This window comes from Rattus rattus, chromosome 1 (assembly GCF_011064425.1).
Source record: "Rattus rattus isolate New Zealand chromosome 1, Rrattus_CSIRO_v1, whole genome shotgun sequence".
NCBI classification, from domain to species: domain Eukaryota; kingdom Metazoa; phylum Chordata; class Mammalia; order Rodentia; family Muridae; genus Rattus; species Rattus rattus.
In genome coordinates, this window is record NC_046154.1 from 250,612,916 (window position 1) to 250,627,325 (window position 14,410).

The following is a 14,410-nucleotide window of genomic DNA, read 5'->3' on the forward strand; positions in this document are numbered from 1 at the left end:
AGGAAATCCTTTGTCCTTTGTGTTTTACTAATTTATATAATGGTGTGTAAGCTCTACTAGCGTTACTTAGAGTGCTCTTACGTTGTCCCAGATAGTCGGATCCCCTTCAGACCATCCTCTTTAAGGATTTCCTGCTTTGTGGCAAGCAGCCTGTTTTCAGATTAAACTTTCCTGGCCCTAGCCCCTGAATTAGCATTTTGTTTCCCCACCGTCAAATAGTTCTGTTTCTTTTAGTAAAGAATGGTATTTAAAGCTGTAAATCTTTGGATCATTATTATTTGAGTATTCTTTGTTTTGTAGCTTCATGGTTACAAATATGGGGGTAGGCAGGAATAGGTAGCTAGATGGACAGTTATGTGTATGTTTGTGTTTTATTAAAAACAGTGAGTACTTACTGTTAACCAATTTACACCCAATTCCCCATGTTTGTTTGTTTCCCCTTGCATTTTTGTAACTTTTTTTTTTTTTTTTTTTTGAGACTTGAGAAACCTGACTGCTGTTGTCTTACTGCCTTTCTTTACTGACACCCATTACCACTAGAGTGGGTGTCCTTCTCACTCTGCTTGGGTTCTGAGTCAGCACAGGGATGGTTTAGAGCTCCCCAAACAGTATTTCTGTGCAGCCTAGCTAGGGACTACCTGAATTAAGTAAGAGGTAACTGAGCTCCATATAAGTCAGGGGCAGACCAGGTCAATTAAAATTTCCCTAAGAAAATGAAGAGTAAGAGAAGACTTAAATTGATTGTACCAAGATGCTGTTTGATAATGAAATGGAAGAAAAAAATCAGGGAGAAAGCAAAGCTTGTCTCCTGGAAATCTTTGAAAAATATTTGCTTTGGAAATAATGTCCTTCTAGAAAGCATGAATTTCATTCTCTTTCCCTGAATTAACTGTTCATAGGAATAGAATTTGAAAAAGATTAGTTTTTTTTTTTTGAGAATGTATCTTATTAAAAAGGAACTTTTTAAGTGGAGGCATTTTTAATATAAATTTAATTCTGAAAATTTTAGACTTAACGAGAAAAAATACCCTGTTTTATCAGAGCACCAAATATTTAAGCAGGAGATGTCTAGACTTTGGCTGCTCCTTTTCTGTAACCAGTTTCACTATAAAATGTGGGCACTGAGTGGTAATGACAAGGAACCTCATCTCCTTTTGCTTGAGGAGAGAAACCACAGCGCCCCTAAAGCCATCTGTAATGGAGATTCTGGCCAGCCCCTTAGGTGGTCAGCACTTATCTGTCCCACTTTTCTTTTAAAAAATTATTATAAATTTATTTGTATAGATGTCTTGTCTGCATATATATCTGTTCATTATATGAGTGCCCGGTGACCACAAAGGTTATAAAAGGACATTGGTTGAACTGCCCGTGTGTGTGCTAGGACTCGAACCTCAGGTCTTCTACACTAAGCAACTAGCACTCTTAACCACTAAACCCCGTCTCCAGCCCTGCCCAGTGCTACAGGCTCACGTAGCCTGCGCACTGTCCTTGTCAGGGGATGCATTGCTGAACCTACTCGAGTTGGAGGCAGGCTTGCCTTTGGTTGTGTTTTCATGTGGAAGTTAGGATTGGGACTTGTTTTGCACATAAACCTTTTATATATTTATGTCGAGGGGTGGAAGAGAAAGTCTAATATTTTTATCTGTGGATTCAGTTACAGCTTAACAGGAAAACAATTTTTTTTTAAATATTACAACTTGGGTTAGGTTTGTTCTTTTTTGTTTTGGTTTTGATTTTTGGGTTTTTTGGTTTTGTTTTTATTTTTGGTAGTTGTTGTGGTTTTGTTTTTGTTGTTGTTTGTTTGTGTTTGTTTGTTTTTCATAGAGTTTCACTATATAGCCAGTACTAGTTTATAACTCAATAATCCTCGCTCTACTTCCTAAAGCTTCCCACTGCCACTTCTGGTATTGAAAGTCTTGTTTTTGTAAGTAAAGCATTTATTACCTATTCGTGAGGGCCTACTTCAGCTCTTCCCCTTCTCTTTTGTTGTAGGCTGAGTGTATCTGACTACACTTGAGTCCCTCAGGAATCGTTTTTTGTGAGTTTTGCCATTTGCAGACCTGTTAGCTCCTTAATTGTTTCTTTAGTCTGTTTTATCTTGGTCATATTTAGATGGTGTCTATGAAGTGCTGAGTTGATATGTTATTACCTAAAATCCTAACTGCCTTAGGCTGTGTGTGTTCTGTGTCTGCGTCTGTGGGGAAGCCAGGTCTCTGACTGCTCTGCCCACTAAGGTTCAGTAAGCTATCTGGGGCTTGTTTACTAGTGGGAACCCTCTGTTTGAGGCTATGCTCTTGGTGAGTTGGCCTTGTTTCACAGGAGATAGACATCGAATGAACTTTGAATTTGTAAAATAAATTGTGTATCTTATGATTTTGCACAATTTCTCAACAGGTCTATTAATGTGTATTGTTTTTATGCTAATGAGTGGAGCAGATCAACGAACCAAATTTGTATTTGTAGGAGAAAGATGCAATTGTACACCCACCCAACAGAGAATACTTTGACTTCTAGGACTCTTAGTACCTTCCTTAGAAACACATATATCGGGATTGGGGAGATGGCGAGGTACGTGAAGTGCTTTCTGTGTAAGCATGAGGAACTGAGCTAGATCCCCAGCACTTACGGTTTGTGGTGGTGGTAGTGGTGGTGGTTGTAAAGTTCAGGCTGTGGTCCACAACTGTAATCCCAGTTCTGGGGCATGGGGTTAGGGATGAGAAATAGGTAGATCCCTGGGGCTTGCCAGCCACCTGGTCTCCTAGAAACAGAGAGCTCTAGGTTCAGCCTCAACAACAACAACAACAACAAAATCAGGTGTCAGGGCTAGAAGAATGGCTCAGTGGTTAAGAGCGCTTGTTACTCTTTCAGATGACCTAAGTTAATTCCTGGCACTCACAGGGTGGCTCACAGTCACCTATAACTCTAGTTCTAGAGATCCAGTGCCCTCTTCTGGCCTCCTCAGGCACCAGGTACACATAGTACAAACAAAACACCCATACCCCAATATAAAGTGAAAGGTCTTCTTCCTTTGACTTGCACATGCCTATGCACACACACACTCACAGTAAATATGTGCAGCATGTGGTGTTAGTAAGTTTATTTGAAAACTATAGAACAGAAATTTATATGTTCACCATTTCAAAGAGATCATGGGCAGACACCTAAATTATACCACAACCGAATTAATATATATATATATATATATATTATGTTTTAAATATTATGAGACGTCCACTATATATTATATTGAAAACAAGCCTATTCCTAAATAAACGTGCACTAATCCTGTGTGTGTACAGATATTACAGAAACGCTCTTAGGCATCTTTGAAAGCAAGTCTATATAATAAATGTTTTGTGTGGGATGGCAAGCCTTGATAGAGGCGTGCCTAAGGGTCCTGTTGTTTTTTTTTTGTCGTTCATTCTGCTGTAAGTAAGGTATTGATACCGTGGCCTCTGCTACAGAAGGGCTGAATATACATGTATGACCTCGCTGTCGTGTCTTTTTTACAGAGAGAAGGAGCAAGAAAGGGAAGAACAGTTAATGGAAGACAAGAAAAGGAAGAAAGAGGATAAAAAGAAAAAAGAAGCCACCCAGAAGGTGAGTTGAGCATTGGGTTTATCTTTATATTTGTCTGCCATCCATGAGTGCCTGCCTGCCTTACTGGAATACCTGACACATAGACAACCTGAGGCATTCATTAGTTTATTTGAAAGCTAAAAAATTTGAAAGTAGAAAAATGTTTAGAACTTATACATATTACCACACAGAGGATGATAAATAGTGTTGCAGCTTATTATATGAAGACATTAGTAAACAATATCAAGAAAGTCTCAACTCATGTCGTTTTGTTATCTGAGCCATAATTGAGTATCATCTCTCTAAGTTTATAGACAAATTTTTTAAACTTGCTCAAGTGTGCCCTGTTGGTTTTTGTGACCTACCCATGGCACTGTGGCACTTGCTTTTTAATAATCCCATCAATAAACTGCCCTCAGACAGGTTCTAGTAGGCCAGAAATGGGGGGAACATGTTTGTAATCCTATCGCTAGGGAGGTAGGAAGAGACCCCGTTTGAGGTTTCTAGGTTACGGGTTGGGGATTTAGCTTAGTGGTAGAGCGCTTGCCTAGCAAGCACAAGGCCCTGAGTTCAGTCCCCAGCTCCGAAAAAAAAAAAAAATGAAGAAAAAAAAAAAAAAAAGAAAAATGAAGAGGTTTCTAGGTTACTATCTGGGTTACATAGCTAGTTCAGGCCAGCTGGAGCTGCGTAGTGCAGCCTGTCTCAAAAATAATGAAGCACATGCTATATAGTGCCTTGGGATAGAGCATCACTAGCTTGAGTCATGTGCTTGGAGGGAAAAAGAGATGCTAAATGAAAAGGCGGAGTTGACAGCTGTCAGGTCCTGGTCAAAACGTTTGTCTGATGGAGCTGCTGGAAGCAGAGAGCAGTTAAAGCGCCCGGCAGTCAGTGCAGCTTTCTGCCTCAGAGCATAGCCCCATCCCAGCCTGCAGGCTTGGTCCTGACTGGCCTGCTCCCCCGTTCCATTAGTGATGTGGAACTTGCTCTGGCTCTGCAGGGTCACTGTAGCTTTCTCTGGAGACAGGATCTGCTGGCCAGGTCTAGTGTGGTGATGTGGAGGTTTGGGAAGCAGGTCAGTCGGCTTTGAGGGTCCCTGCTGTAGTGCTGGTTTTAAAGCTACGTTTATGGAGGGATAAACTGTTGGGAGGGTCAGAGAGAATCATTCACAGAGAACAGTCAAGGCTGTCCGGCCTAATGGGAAGCAGAGGGGATGCACTGCAGATTTTTCCCAGCACCACTGAATATGCATGCCCTGTGATTTCATTATTTGAAGTAATATATAAACAGATCACTTATGAGGACTAGCATTTGAAAATTCTTGGAAATACTCTCAGAATTGGGCTGTAGATAACCCTGCTATATTAAGTGTATGAATGTACTTTGTTCTTTATGACTTAATGAAAAGAACAGAGACAACTGTTATTTAGTGCTACTTCAGACTGCTATGTGATTTAAAATTTTGTCTGCTTTTAATACTGTTTCTGTCATGTTGATAGTGGTAAATCCTCTATCATATCTTCATGCTGTCAGAGCATTTGCTTCCAATCTTAGCCTATCAGAACTGCCTACAACTCCAGGATAAAGAATGTGAATGGAAAAAGCAGGTAATGGACCTGGTGTGGTCGTGTGTACTTGCAATGCCACCATTTGGGAGGTGGAAGCAGAATGGATGGAAGTTCAAACGTTCCTCAGCTACGTAGCGAGTGAGTTCTATGCCAAGTGGGCAGGCTCAGAGAAGTGCAGGTGCACTAGTGTTGACTTGTTTCTACTGTCCTGTGGCTCTTGCCCTGTGCCTTGCTGACTGCCCCTCCCCCGAAAAGTCTCAAGTGACCTTAGAACATTTTCCCTTCAGCCACTCACATTTCATCTACTAAATTGGTACACAGACTTCACCGTCTATGTGAATAAAGCTAATAGGGACCTGAAGAGTCTGGAGCACGGGATGTTGACTTCACGACAAGTAGAGAGTGATTGTCTAAGTATACATTCCATCTTGGTTCTTGACATAGACAAGTGCTTGTTGCATTAAAATAGTAATGTCCTGGGTTCGATCCCCAGCTCCGAAAAAAAAGAACCAAAAAAAAAAAAATAGTAATGTCACTGGGGAGGCAGAGACAGGCTGATCTCTGAGTTTGAGGACTTCAAAATGAGTTCCAGGATATATAATTTTTATATTTTAAATATATTTTCAATATTTATATTAATATATTCTGTATCTTAAATATTTATATATATTTTATATATTATGTCTTATATTTATAAATCAAATATACTGTGGACTTTTATTATATATTCTTCAAATAGGACATTTATTTGAAATAAAGGAAAATGTGGCTACTTTTTTTTAGAGTAAATTGGGAGTATTTATACAGAGCATGTAGTTTATACAGTTGGACACTGTGTGTGTGTGTGTGTGTGTGTGTGTGTGTCTATGTGTATGTGCATATGCATTAAAGACTGAGCAAAAAGTAGTAACAAAGAGCAAACTTGAAAATTTCAAGGGATTAATTATGACTAATATGAGAATTCAGACATCTTGGTTGGACATGATGATGCCTGTCTATTCTTGGCAAGAAGATTAGAAGTTCAAAGTTAGCCAGGGCTGCTGAAAGAAAGGAAGAAAGAGAGAAAGAATCAGCTAACGAAGTCTAGGCTGACACAAGCTAGCGCTTGTCTTTGACAACATTTTATTGTACTAAGCCACTGTATAATTTTAGAATTAAATTTCAATTTAGCAATTTTAAGGAAAGAGCACAAAGCTTATCCTGTGATTGCTTAGTGGTCCCAGTATGATTGTAAAGACAGCTAGAAGGCCCAAAATGTGCTCTAGTGGAAAGGATTGTAGAGAACGTACCAGAAGCTGTGTTCTGTGGCCATTATACAGCTTCCATGGCTTGCTTTCTTCCCTCATTGTTTTTTAACCACCTCTTTGTGTCTGTCCTCCTCCTTGAACTTGATATAAATGTCTTGAAGTCGTTTTATATTTATGTCAACAGCATCCATGTGTCTGTGTGTCTCTTACCCAGGAGTTGTTCAGAACGTTTGTTGAGTGAGTGAATGAGCATGAATGAATGGTGGAGGCTGCGTGTGTACTTGGTAGAAGAGTGTTCTGGGTTCAGTCCTCAGCCCTGGATATAGAAAAAGAATGAATGATGCCAGTGTAATTTTATTAAAACATTGACTTTCATTTAAGGCTAAAATTAAATTTCTTCCACACAGAAATTAAACATGAGCCCCTTTCCACTGTGTTCAATGGCAGTTTGCTCTTTCCAGAACCATCCCTGAGTAAACCATGTTAAATTCCCATTCACCAGAGAGGTGTAAAGAAGGACTCCATTCATTCATTAGGCTGACACTGCAAAAGGAGCATTGTGTAATGTTGGCAGGACATAGGCTCTCACTGTCCAGCTTTTCACCATCTGAGAATTGGCTGTTGTAACAGGACCCACATTATAAGACATATTCAACATGATTTAGATTTGTTGCTTACAAATGGGGAAAGCATTAACTTCTATACAACTAATCTTCAAACTGGCATTCCAGGAAATAGTTACAGTGGAATAAAACCTAAATTGCCTTCAGGAATTGGTATGTGGATCAAACCCATTCATTCTTGGATAATTGGGGATTATAGAAAAATGTACAGGGTGTTTCACTGAGTTCTGTAGCAATTAGTAGTGGGGAACACGTTCATTTTAAGACATTTCCACAGATTTCAGTGTAGTCCAGTCAGCTTATCCTTTAATGCAAAAATGTAAGAAACACTCTAGGGAATCCTAAGAATAGATGGTTTAGGTTAGATTCAGAGTCTAAGTGTGCTAAAATCTGTTTGAGTGCTGGCCAGCTACAGGACATGCCCTCCAAAGATGACCATATGTTCATGAATAGCAGTAGTCCCGAATGATTACTAGCCACATGTGTCTTTCAAAGAAGATGGTGACATTCATTTTTAAATTATTTAGCTATGTATTTAATTACATTTTAGGTAATATATTGAAAGTATATAAAACAATGCCTAATAAAAATAGTTACTTTTGGGGTTGGGGATTTGGCTCAGTGGTAGAGCGCTTACCTAGGAAGCGCAAGGTCCTGGGTTCGGTCCCCAGCCCCAAAAAAAAGAAAAAAAAAAAAAGAAAGTCTTTAAAAAATAGTTACTTTTATGAGCTTATCTCTCACCATATTTTTGTTTAATATATTTTTATTGCTTTTGGGAATTTTATATAACATGCTGTACATAAACTTTGACTATATTTAATCCTCCCATTCCTCTCTCAGCTTCTCTCCCCCCCACCTCCCAGCATCCTGTCTCCTCCCCCTTTTTTTTTTTATAGCCTCTGATTGTAATTTGTTCTGTCAAGGGTGCTGAGCCATCTCCTTCCAGGCCCACTAAAAACCTACCATGGGCCTCGCCCTTTAAGAACGCCACTCTGACTCTGAAGCGACAACTGTTAGTAGGTCCAGAGCTCAGGGTGGGGTCTCAAGGTGCCTCCCTCTTCATGCTGGATTGCTAGCCAGGTTGATTTTGTTCAGGCCTTTTCTAGCTGCTGTGAATTTGTGAGTACAGTGGCTCTGTCGGGTTCAGAACTGTTTTGGTCCTCAAGACTTCTAGCTCTTACAGTCTTTCTGCCCCTCTTTCTCTGTGGTCCCTGGGCATGGAGGGCTTTGAGTTCATTTTTAATAACTCTTCTTACAGTTAGATAATCAGTGTAAATGTACTTCAGCAGACCGACTTTTTGAAAAGTAGGTCAGAATCTCAGTCTTAATACTGTAATCAATCCATGGCTAGAATTTTGGCTTACTTCTTTGGGATGTTTTTCTTTTGTGGTTTTGTTTTTATATTATAGGGAGTATATGGGATAGAGAGACGGCTCAGTGGTTAAGAGCATGGGCTGCTCTTCTAGAGATCCTGAGTTCAAATCATAGCAACCACATGGTGGCTCACAACCATCTGTAATGGGATCTGATGTCCTCTTCTGGTGTGGATGAAGACAGCTACAGTGTGCTCATATAAATAAGTAAATAAATAAATAATATTTTTAAAAAAAGAGTTCAGGCTAGCTTGGACTACATGAGATCCTGTCTCAATAAATATAAAAAGGGAGGGGGAAGGGGAGGAAAGAGGGAGGGGGGGCAGGTATACGATGAGTATCTCCATGTTGTTGTCCCACCTCCCCAAGAAGCAGTTTCCATCTGGCTTCAAAGATTCCCCCCCTACTCCAAGTTTATTACTATATTTAGTCACCCATCATTTAAAGTCCTTTTCATAAAATCTTAGTTATGACATAAAGAAGTACTTTTATAAAACGCTTATAAAATTTTGTTCAAATTTTGCACAATTCAGTCTTACCACTCTGCTTTATGGTATAAATTTTGGTGATGACAGCAGATTTCAATTGAACTTGGGATTGCTGATTTTACCATTACCCAAAACCCTGTTAGGAGAGATGACTGAATTTCCACCACGTAAGTCAGTAACTGAGTCACATGGACTTGGTTTCAAATCTCCCTTTGCAAGTGAAATTCCTGATGAGACTGAAATTCATGATGGCTTTTTAGGTTTTTGCTCAAAAGTATTTGAGTTCATACTCAGGAGGGGATCTTTTTGTATTAATGGTGAATTGAGTTTCTGGCCACATCTATTTGACTTTCTAAAAATTAGAGCAATCAAAATGGTTAACACCACTCCAATATAGGGTCTGTGTCATTTAGTGAGTGGAATGGGAGTGGCTGTTGTTGTTTTAATTTAGATTTCCTCCAAATATCCAAGGTGTGTGAGTATGGCTAAACAGCTCTAGAAAGATGTCTAAATTGACTCCCAGCTGTTTTGGATTTCAACTAAGGCTGAGTACTGTATATACTGACAACTTGAATTGCCTGTTAATAAAATTAAAATGATCATACAATATTTTATTGAACTAAAAAGCAAATTTTATTTACTTATGTCTGTTATTTCCTTTTCAGGTCACGGAACAAAAAACCAAAGGTAAGAGTTTCATTCTCTCTGTGTTTAGGTTTCCCAGTGCTGCTGACTCAGCCTGCAGTCCACTCAGGAGAGAGTGGGTGCACAGTAATTAAGGTGGGTTGTTTGCAGTCACTGCAGAGCAGTAATGACAAACTAAAAGCACTTGGAACTGTCTTTCTAGTTGGCCTTTCATTTTTAGGAAACAAAAGAGTAAATACTTTGTTTTAAAAGTGTGTGAATCATGATTTTGAACAGAACTTGTAGTAGAACAGGAACAAATAATCAACTCCTAGTTCAGATGGAAATTCCAGAGAGCACTTTCCAGTCTTGGTCCATGGAGTACATATTTGTCTGAAAATGGAGTGTCACATCTAGAATGTTCACATTCTTCAAAACTACAGCCTGGACCATCATTTTGAAAGATGCCAGATTTTGAATAAGTTAACTCTGCTTGAAAAACTGTGTGTTGCAAACAGAAGCAAGTGACCCTTAGGTGTTTCTCAGTCTAATTGTCTGTCCTTTCCTATGGTTCTTTCTGCTTTCCTGGTTCTAATTATGTAGTTTTATTTGGTAATGGTCACTTTGGGTTAGCAGGCCTTAAGAGTGGGAGAAAGAATTCCTTCAGATACTACTTATATTTGAGCACCTTAATACGTGGTTCTCAATTAGGTGTGTATTAGAATAACATACAGAGTCGTCAGAGTGCACAAGCCCAGGCTGCTGCCAGACCTTGACGTCTCTAAGCTGGAGCATTTATAGGTGTGCATGAAGTGTCCATGAAGCCCCATGAAATGAAAACCTTTGCCCTGGCTTTAAAAAGAAAAAAAAAAAATCAGATAAGGGTAATGGAGACTTGGATTGATGCAAGTCCTTCTAATGATAGTTTGGTTTGATTTGGTCAGTTTGACCAACAGGCTGAACGTTTTTCAGTGATGGAAGAAGGGTCAGTAAAGGTGGTCAGTCTTAAGAGATATTTTATCTAAGATAGCTTTCCTAAGAAATATAATTATGAAAAGAAAGTTGTCAGACGCTTACACATTAGTATACTGTATTTCTAGTCAAAGACATTTCAAAGAAGATTGTGCCCTGGGACTGTGTAGTGATTTAGAAAGTAAACTGAGAAATTGTTTTTACAATTATCTTTTTTTTTTTTTCTTTTTTTCGGAGCTGGGGACTGAACCCAGGGCCTTGCGCTTGCTAGGCAAGCGCTCTACCACTGAGCTAAATCCCCAACCCCTACAATTATCTTAATTGGTTAGTAGAATAGTGTTCTTCTCTTGTCTGGTTCAGCCAGTTCACAACCCACAATTGTGTAGGCTTTCTTTTAGGAAAATCCAACAAATACATTTTTTTTCTAAACTTTTTTAGAAGTAGACTATGTGAATGGACTTGGATAGGATTTAGTGTGTCTCCGTGTATGCACGCACATGTCAGAGAGAGACAGAGACAGACAAAATTTCAGTATCTAGCTATAGCCACTCTGAGCCTCTTGGTGTTGACCAAGCTATCCTTGACCTTACAGTGATCATCCTGCCTCTGCTGCCTGAGGACTGGGGTTATGGGCATGTGCTACTGCCTATTAAAGGACTTTTGGGTGTGAAGATTGGTGTTTTCTTGACAGGCCAGGCTCTATGTTGGTAGAACATGGAGACCATGGTAGAATTTGGGTTCCTAAGCCTGGCTACTTAAGCCATGGTCAGTGGTGTTTCATCAGAAAACAAAGTTCACTGGGCATTCTTTCTCAAATAAATAAATAGATAAATATCAGATCTGTTCTCAACAGATTATTCTATCTTATGCCAAAGTCTTTAAAAAAGGAAGAAAGAGAAAGAAATGGAGCTTTCCTCCTTGTGCACTCCTTTCTACTTAAGTCTTTTTCATGCCTATCGTGGATGAGATTCACTTCTCTGTCTTCTTACTCTTCCTACTTCCTCAACCAGAAAATAAAGTCAGATAATCCTAAAGGAGCTGAGGGTTGCTCAGGTCTCCAAGGAGAAGACAGGAAGTTAAAAAAGCATGTACATATTTATAATTTGAGGTGTGTCAGACTTACCAGACTTGCTAGGTTTATTCTTTTTCTTGGTCAAGTCTTTGTCTATTGGGATCTCTCCTCATTCTTCTCCTGAGCTGACGTTTCTGGTTCCATTTTCTCTCCCCAACAATAGTTATCTTCCTTAAGCGATCTCCCCTTAACTATGAATCTACTCTTTCCCCAGCAGAGAAAAAAGAAAAGACTGTTGGTGCCAAGTCTTGGGTTGTACAAGGATTGAAGTAAGATTTTTCTGTATTTCAGAAAAGCAGTAGATTGGTTCTGTGTTCTTCCTTTATCCTCCACCATTATAAACAGTGCGGTGATGTCTTAGTTAGGGTTTTCATTGCTGCAACAAAACACCATAACCAGAAAGCAAGTTGGGGAGGAAAGGCTTTATTCAGCCTACACTTCCACATTGCTGTTCATCAATGAAGGAAGTCAGGACAGGAACTCACACAGGGCAGGAACCTAGAGTCAAAAGCTGATGTAGAGCCCATGGAGGAGTGCTGCTTACTGGATTGCTCCTCCAGTAACTTGCTTAGCCTACCTTATAGAACCCAGGACTACCAGCCCAGGGATGGCCCCACCCACAATAGGCTGGGCCTTTTCCCATTGATCACTAATTGAGAAAAAATGCCTTACAGCTGGGCCTCATGGAGGCATTTCCTCAACTAAAGCTCCTTCTCTAGCTTGTGTTAGGTTGACACAAAAACCAGTCAATACAGGTCAGAATTACAGAGGGGAGAGTAGGACAGGGGTTTTGATTCGAAGTTCTATGAGGATGCGCTGTGCCTACTACTCAGCTAATAGGAAAAAGAAGGACTTAGGAATAAGTTTAGATTCTCTTTTATGGATATTAGACAAAATGGTTTCCAAAATCATGCAATAGCTCAGGTTAGGGTAAAACTTCACAGGGAGGGTTAGTCTAAGGTTAAAAGCCCAATTACACAAACTACCTAATGGCAGAATTTGGCCATAACAGTTTAGCCTTGTTGAAGGGTGCTATAGGATAATGGTTGGCTTAATGAGAGCTATCAGTATGCAATGAAATGGCTAAAACTAATGTGGCCTTTAGCTGCTAGAAAGTGTCCAGGGTGGGAATTGCCAGTCTGTAATGGACATCAGTGTGGACCATGGACCAGGCACAGATTGGGTCATGTCAGCCAAAGAATTTATCATTTTAGGCAAGTTCAAATACATGGGATTGTGTAGCTTTCGTGTCTTCCTAACTGGGGATCCTCAGATAGTCCTCTAGTAGCTAGAATTGAACATGTCCACAGTAAATATCCACTTTGTTTTTGTTTTCAGTGGGGCTTATTTTGACCCCAGAAGTACCAACACTGAGTTAAAGAAATGGGAAATCTTGTAGCTCAGTGGGATCAGTTTTCAGATACTGTGGTTCAGAGCATTAAATCATAGCCTTTCCCCATGCTTCATTGGCACACATCAGAAGGAAAGCATTTCCCATCAGCATATCTGGGATTGTGGGTCATTTTACTACACTGGCTTCTGAGCTTATTCCAAGAAGCCTATATAGTGAGTGCATGACAGTGGCTCAGATAATTTAGACTACCTACATAGCCCCACACTAGAGGTACTTGTGCGTTCTAATAGGTGGGGACATTTGGTTGGAAATGGAACTAGGGCCGGTGAGATGAATCAGTGGGTAAAATTACTTGCCATTCAAGCTCGATGATCTGAGTTTGATCCCTAGTTTTATGATGGAAGGATAAAACAAACTTAGAAATTGTCCCCTGAAATCTACATGTTTTGTGGCATGTACACGCCTATATGCTCTCTTACACATCAAAACTACATACACACAAGTAGGGAAGAAGAGAGAGCAAGCTGGTGTCTCTAAGATGAATGAATATGAGCTGTCATAAAGCATGCGCGGAGACAGGTGAGCTCAGGGTTCTCATATGGGAGGGAAGGAGAGTGGACAGCCTGGATAGAACTGCTGATAAAGAGGAGGGAGTTCAGCTCTGCGGTCCAGGGGAACCGCGAGTGTTGGGTGAGGACAGGTGACCTAAACACCTCTACCACGTTGGGTGATGCCTTCATTGTGCTGAGATAATGGAGTTTAGGGCTAGGGAAAGAGTTTGAGGGGAAGGGAGAGGATAAAAGGACCTAAGGTGGAGATAATGGTTTGGCAAACAATTACACACCAATAGCTAAAGCCTCTGAAGAAGAGTTTGTTCTCAAGTAATTCCTGTGAGAAGTAGGCAGGGCCTATCTGTTTGTTATGGGGAGAATTGACTTACAACAAGTTGTCCTCTAGTTGCCACACTCACACAGTGGCCTGCATATGCCACACACATACACAAATGAACAAATGTAATTTTTTAAGAAGTAGACATAAACTCATGCCAGGTGTGGTGACTTGTACCTGCTATCCCACCCAGCACTTGAGAGACTGAGGTGGGAAGATGGTAGTGAGTTGGAGACTCCTGTTTGGAGTGTGGTCTGTACATCCACGTCAGCTAATGGCCAAATCAGCTGCTATTTTGGAATTATCACTAAAAGATGTTTAAAATCAGAAGCTGCTTCTGTGTCCTACAAGCCAAATCTAACCTGCTGCTTGTTTTTATACTACCTGTGAGCAAAAAGAATTCTTTGTTTTTTGTTTCCAAGAACAGTGTCTGAGAATATAAAATTCCTGACTCACTGTCCTTAAATAAAGCCTTGAAGCACAGCCACTTTCTATGGCTCCTTTCACTCTCCTGGTACATAGTTGATTTGTTGAAACTGAAACCTTATGTCCATTGAGTGTTAAACAGCCTCTGTTTAACCCTTGCTCCACAGTGTGGAGGACCCAAAGGGAAATGAGGAAAACT

At 40.0% G+C, this 14,410-nt stretch overlaps 1 protein-coding gene across 8 annotated transcripts in view; it reads left to right on the forward strand.

The window, feature by feature from the left end:
• Tnrc6b (trinucleotide repeat containing adaptor 6B) overlaps window positions 1-14,410 on the forward strand; it is a 207,387-nt gene that overhangs the window by 139,310 nt on the left and 53,667 nt on the right. For all 8 annotated transcript variants that reach the window (XM_032918140.1, XM_032918161.1, XM_032918150.1 and 5 more), the window contains 2 exons: window positions 3,513-3,600; window positions 9,541-9,562. In XM_032918140.1, coding sequence (XP_032774031.1) covers window positions 3,513-3,600; window positions 9,541-9,562 — 110 coding nt within the window. The remainder of the gene's footprint in view (window positions 1-3,512; window positions 3,601-9,540; window positions 9,563-14,410) is intronic.